This window comes from Sinocyclocheilus rhinocerous, unplaced genomic scaffold, assembly GCF_001515625.1.
Source record: "Sinocyclocheilus rhinocerous isolate Xijiao unplaced genomic scaffold, SAMN03320098_v1.1 scaffold1893, whole genome shotgun sequence".
Classification (NCBI taxonomy): Eukaryota; Metazoa; Chordata; class Actinopteri; order Cypriniformes; family Cyprinidae; genus Sinocyclocheilus; species Sinocyclocheilus rhinocerous.
The window spans coordinates 56,315-63,251 of record NW_015654502.1 but is presented as its reverse complement, the minus strand read 5'-3'; the positions used below and the strand labels follow the sequence as shown (position 1 = coordinate 63,251).

General features: G+C 36.2%; 1 protein-coding gene across 3 annotated transcripts in view; it reads right to left on the bottom strand.

Moving 5' to 3' along the window:
- The window catches only part of LOC107717276 (serine/threonine-protein kinase ULK2-like), a 38,158-nt gene extending 35,047 nt beyond the window's left edge, over positions 1 to 3,111 (bottom strand). The window contains exon 1 of one of the 3 annotated variants that reach the window (XM_016523962.1): positions 2,010 to 3,111. In XM_016523962.1, the coding sequence (XP_016379448.1) occupies positions 2,010 to 2,099 (90 nt within the window). In that variant the 5' untranslated portion in view covers positions 2,100 to 3,111. The remainder of the gene's footprint in view (positions 1 to 2,009) is intronic. The other 2 variants (XM_016523961.1, XM_016523960.1) reach the window with 2 other exon arrangements.
- Between the last annotated feature and the right edge of the window lie 3,826 nt (positions 3,112 to 6,937).

Here is a 6,937-nt window from a genome sequence, read left to right as displayed (position 1 = left end):
TCAAATTTAACTGAACTTGAGCAGTTCTGCAAATAAGAGTGGGCAAATATTGCAAAGTCTAGATGTGCAAAGTTAGTAGACTAAAGGCTATAACTAAAGCAAAAAGTGGTTCAACAAAATACTGACACAAGGGGGTGATCCTTTTTCCAACAAATTTTGTTTTTGTTGTTTTTTCTGACATATTGGTGTTATATCTTTCACTTGGATGTTATAAGTTGCACTGAGTAAATGCAGCTAGACAAAACAGAAACCATGTCCGTCTTAATTTCAGACTGAAAAGCAACAAAATGTGATTATTTTAAAGGGGGGTGATTCTTTTCTATACCCACTGTATGTCTTGTGTCATTCTGCATGTTTGACATCATCTTCACAGCTAGAATGCATCAATCAGCGATCATAAGCATGTGTGATGATGAACACTGTAATATGTTTGTAGGATGAAAATAACTGGGAGTATTGAGTCACCTGCTTTGAATGAGGTAGGTGATCATAAATATGTATCAGATTACTCCTACTATATATAGTCACAGGATGATATTGTACTACATACTGTAAATACACTGAGCATTTCCACACACAAACATACAGTATATGCAGCATGCAGAGATAGCCAACTGTAATGATCTACAGATGCACAATAAATCATTGACCATAGAGGTATGGGTCAATATTAGCATTTGATCTGATTAGACCTGATCTGATAGATGTTTCAACAGAACTGAACAGTTAAAGGGTTAGTTCACCCAAAAAATGAAAATTAGCGCTGACCTCATACATCATCAGCCCGGAGCTGCTTCCGTGTACAACTGTTGGCGCAAGCTACATTAAAGTGATTATTACGTTTTGAATATGGATATTTTTCTTACAAAAACGCATCGATTCGCTACAGAAGGCCTTTGTTCACCCCCCGGAGCCGTGTGAGACACTCTTTTTTTATGGATGGATTTGCTTTTTATTTAACTTCTTTTGGACTGATGCATGCAACACCCGCTGAGTGGCATTAAACAGCTTGAAAGATCAAAAACAATTTTGAATATAACTCCGACTGGATTCGTCTGAAAGAAGAAAGTCATATACACCTAGGATGACTTGAGGGTGAGTAATTTATGGGCTAATTCTCATTTTTGGGTGAACTAACCCTTTAACCTTTTTTTTTTTTTTACTGTACAAATGTTTTGATCCCTGGTTTTCATTATTCTACATTCTACAGAGTTTCAATGCTGTTAAAGTCAGTGTGTAATGGAAATTAATCTTGCAGCGAAACAACAGGCTTCTCTCTGTTGACATATGTTGGACTTCTCCAAAACCAAAGACTCTAATTCAAATCCCAACAGTTACTAGTATCTATTCCAGCTTGTGAATTCAAGACATAGTATTTATTCTAATAGTTTTGAGTAAATTTCACTATTAGAATACATACTAGATAGGGTACTGAAAATGATTAAAAGATTCTAATCACTATTGGACTAGTAATTTAAAAACACTCATATCAAAAATAGATACTAGCTAGTTTAATGCAATAATGTTTAAGCAGATTGCCTTTTTCTCATAACGTCCAGTCAATGTGTTTTGTGTATTTAGGCAGTGTCAATATCAAGCACAAAAATCCATAATAAAATGTGCGTCCTGTCACTCCGCCCAAACGTACAAGTAGACCGGTCAGTCCTACTGACGTCAGACGGCTTATTCACGGAGGCTGTTTTATGAATTAATGACTCCAGCAGTATGTGACCTATTCTAGCACACGTTACATAAAAACAACCCACGGTTTCTAATCAAGAACGGCTATGATCGAGAGATCTCACGTAAGATGTGCAAAAGCACAATGCATGCACTACACAAATCTATATTAACATGCATTTAATCCACGTAAATTAGAAATTTGAATGCCTTACTTTAACTGGGATGCAAATAGGAGAAACTAGATGCATTTAACACGCATGGCCCAGATTCGCAGTGAATAATGATGCTCAGGTGCAGGGGCTCTAGACAGTCATGTGATTATTTACCTTTTTATGTCTTCCCTTGAAGACGACCGCAAAGGCTCCGTGTCCGACGAGGTCTTTTCGGCTGTATTCAAAGTCTCCCACCGTCTCCATTTTTTTTTGGCAGGTGTCCGGTGATACACAACAGCTTGTGATGGAGAGGCTGTCAGGGACAAGTTCTTCAAACTCTCGTTAATCCAGACTGTCTGGGTCTGTCCGAGAACCCTGTCATCGCCAAATTATCAGGCGATTTAGTACACTTGAGAGTTTTCTAACAGCTGCCTGGCCTAAAACCAAGACGAAGTCAGAATCAAAACAAAGGAATGGCTAAGTATGAAGTTTACTAGCTAGATGCGCAGGATGCACCTAACTAGTTCCGCTGTCACTCTCTGAACCACTTAATAAGACATTTCGCAAAATAGCTGGATGAAATAGCTAGTAATCAAACTCAAACATATATCGTTCCCAAGCTACATGATGTCAGTTCAGTCTGAAAGGAAAGAACGAGGTTGCAAACGCCCTCTCTCCCTTACTGTAATAGTGCCTCGTTAACTCAATAACGGCGCGGTGGGTCATTGAGTTTCCCATCGCGAGCTGGCTAAAATGACAGCTAGAGAAAATCCAGCAGTATTTACAATTACAACGCAGCAGATAAATCGCAATAAATAATATCTAGAAATGTTCTACATCTATTTTACATATAGACAAGCGGTGCCGCTTATACAATGGCAGGTCAGTTCACAAAAAGATAAGATTAAAAACGCGATCCAGCACCGTTCCGATGCGTTTAATGCAATAGTCATCTGTCCTTCTGCAAAAATATGGTACTCCTTCAAATCCATATGATAGCTGGGTACACCATTTCTTCAGTTCACCCCTCTGTCCTGCTTTCGATCTCGCGGGACAATGCAGGAAAACATCAGTGTATCACTTTTAAGAAACGCAGGGAAAGACGTTAAAAGCACGATCCGTTATGTGAAGGGGATTTAAAGTTTATCTTCAGTTCGTTCGGAGATGTTGACCATGATCACAGCTTGCTGCATTTACAATGACAGAGACCTCTCACAGAGAAGAGCATCATAACGTGTTCCTCCGCGCAGGCGAGTGCGTCGCCCTCTGCCGCGAAAGATAGTCCCGCTCGCAACACAAAGCCTATAAGCTCTGCAAGAAAACAGAGTATACAAATGAGAACATTACAAATGCGAACATTTTTAATTTTCCACCAGAATACAGTTTTAATAAGCAATTACGAAAGAAAGAAAGAAATTTAGTAAGGCTAATTATACCAATTACGAGCATGAAAAACACGCACTTGAAATGTTCATAATGTTGAACAAATACATAAGAGTGATAATTACATAGAATGCTAGACTCGAGTGCTAATTTATTGTTAATAGCACAAAAACAATATGACAGCTCTTGGTGCTCCCCCTGGCGGCGGCTGCCTGTATGAACACGCAAATAGAAACAAAATTGTTCACTCTTGTCCATAAAGGCCTCATTGGCATCCTCTGGTGGTAAAACAAACTGCAAAAATGATTTTCTTCATTTTCTTTTTGTCGTTTTCCATTTAAAATATCTAAACATTCAGAAATCAAGATACATTTACCTCAGCAGGAAAATTACTTAAGATATTAAGATAATTAAGATATTAGGTCTTGTTTTCTGAGAAAAAACTATTAAAATTAAGTCAGTTTATGATTAAAACAAGTAAGTATCTATCAATTGGATAAGAACAATTGTTTTGTTCTGTTTTGTTTTGCCTTTGAATTAAGTTTATTTTCCTTAATTACCCCATCAACAGTTTTTTTTTCTTTCTTGTTTTAGCATAAACTCACTAATCTTTGATAAATGTTACAGATAATATCTTTAAGAAATATTTGGTATTTGTACAGGAAAACAAGACATAAATACAGAGTAAGAAATTACATACTGGTAAAAAATGTATAGCCTGAATGCACTGTAAGTCGCTTTGGATAAAAGCGTCTGCTAAATGCATAAATTATTATTATTATTAATTATTATTAAATCATTTTTGTAGTGCAGCATCCCCAGAAGTTTTGATTGCAAGATATACTGTATGGGATAATGCTATAAACAATAACATACATGACTGCTGTTATTGCTAAAAAGCCACATGCTGAGTGACTCGTGTCTTAACATGCCTTTCACATATCCATGTGAGGCATCAAACTAAAAGATTTATTGAGGTTCCAATCCAGACACAGGTGGGTCCTTCTCTAACGTCACTTTATGATCACTTAGCGTTGGATAAGTCAGTTTCCATTGGCTTTTGTGGTCAAGAATTCCTTTCGTGATTTAATGGGAATTCTGGCCTACCTCTTAAATGCAATAATTCATAAATAAGTCTCTCATTAATACTATAAAGTCTGTACTGTATAATATTTGATACTCACATTTTATAGTCCTCTAAATTATCAACAAGAAATTGTTAAACTACATAAAACTACAGAGATTTGATCATAAAACTAAGCATTTAAATATCATCTTACTAAGACATATTATTGGGAGATACAGAGTGAAAACTTATATTTATATGTATTTTATGTAAGTAGTCTGCTATACTGATATTAAAATCTCATTGATTTACAATACAAGCTATCAGAATTTAATTTTACTTTTTGGCCATTTAATGTAAATATCAGCAACTGCACCAAATTCTATATTTTTGCTTAGTTTGGGCTTCTGAATTAAACAGAGGTGTTTTTTCCTCCTAGAGGATGATATCCAAATTCTCCTATCATACAATATGAGCCATAAAAGCCTGATCTAATATGATTCTCAACAAATATCTAAAAACAAAAGTTTGCATATTTTGTCTAAAGATTCAATAAACTGAATTTAGATCAAAATATGGTAAGTATCATGAGACGTGAAAGCATAAAGGTAAAAACCAAATAATAAACATGATGTTACTTATACCATGTCTAAAAACAATGGTAAATTGTACTTTTTTGTCGTTAATAAAGCCATTATGTCACTATATAATCCAGCTTAAGCAGTTTCCTCTGTTTCTAGTGCAATTATTTTGCATATCATACATTTGAAAGCAGGAAGGTATTACTATGAAAAATAATTAGTCCTTACAATAAATACTATGCTGATACCATAGTGTTTTATCATATGAAAATACATGGTACTTTGATATATATCATAGAACTAAGTGATGCCCAGCTGGGCAAGATGACTGTACATAACAGTGAGAATGGGATGAAATGAAAGATTATAATGGGAGAAAAATCAAACCAAGTGAGTAGTCATTAATGATTGAGGATCACTAAATAAATCCTGCCAGAACCTACCAGAATTTTGTCTTTCCTTTTTTTTCCTTTTCAGCCTCTCCATATTTCTTGTTCACAACCTCAAGTTTCAGTTCATTATTGGCATCTGCAATTACAAAATCAAGACACAGGTTAAAACAGAATTAATTAAATAATATTACAATTAATTAATTCATCAAATTGTGAACAACAATATGTTTGTGCATATGTATGTTCCTTCACAAACAATATTCATTCAGGCTCCAAACACAGATTTGTTCAGTAGATTCACAAGATTTGTTTAGTATTCTCCTTCACAAGCCATGCTCAAATGCCAGCTTGTGCTAAATTCAGTCTGTGGAAGTAAAACCCGCCAAAGCAGTTGTGCACTTCAAAAGGAAGAGACTTTAGTGAATGAAAGGTATAAGTCAGTGCAAGAATGATTTGTTCACTTAAAAGATTCATTTAACACAGAGATGTATTCATGAACCACTATAACAGTTCCTAATAGTGATGTTGGCCTTAACAGACACCGCTACACTCGCACACACACACACACACACACACACACTTTTTTTCATTTGTAGAGCAAGTTTCAGTTTTAGGTTTGTAGAGTACGTTTTATTTTGTAAAGTAAGGTTTAGCACATTGCTGTATGGTTTTTAAGATGATTTTGGTGATTGTGTTTTGATATACGGTTCCTAGGTTGTTCCAAGCATTTTTTTAGCACATTGTTATGTGGTTGTCAGGTTGGTTTGGTGGTTTCTTGTGTGTTGACATGCATTTGCCAAGATTTTCTGCGCAGTTGTTAGCGTGTTGTATTGCGATCGCTGGACTCTTCTGTTTGGTTTTTCATATGTTGTTGCGTGGTTGTTAGGATGTTTTGAGTGGCTGGTTGACATGCGGTTGTTTTAAACAGTTGAGTAGGGTAGGTTAGGGTCCCTCACATGGTTTGCAGCTTGACGTGCTGTGAGGGCTTGTGTGCATCAGTGATGCTGAGAGCTATGCCACTGGTACTTCACAACTACTGGTAGGGTCATCCATAGTGGACAGGTCTCAGCTGAGATGCCGGACGAAGACAACCCATCTGATTCAGGTCAGCAGGAGATTGGCCTGATGTTCCTGGTAGAAGATCACAGTCTTATAATGATGGGAGCAACATCAGAATTATCTGGATGGAAAGAACTTCAAACTGATTATTTGCATGGAAGTCATCGATGGATTGATGGAAGCAACCATTTAAACATAACAAGGAAAGTAACATTCTTCTGAGTACCCCCACTTAGACCGCAGTCACACCTTTTCCATTAAGGGACAATATTTGCCCCCTTAAATTGATTTAGGCTACATGTGCATTTTTACTGTTATAGGGGCAATTTTTTTCTAGCCTTATTAATTGTATGTCATGTTTTATGTCATATTCTTCACATTTCATTAAGTGTATTATTAATATAATAAATAAAGCAATAAATGATGGCAAAACGAAGTTATACTTGTAGATTCAAAACTAAAATCGCCAGTAGGTGGCGGCAAGTCCCTGTCTAATGAGCAAGGCGAAGCATTCATTCATTCAGTAACGAAGCAAATGGTTGTAGTTATGAAAGGGTTATTAATCAGTTCCGATTATCAGTACTCTCCGAATCATTCAAAGCTGCAGATTCATTCACCAAC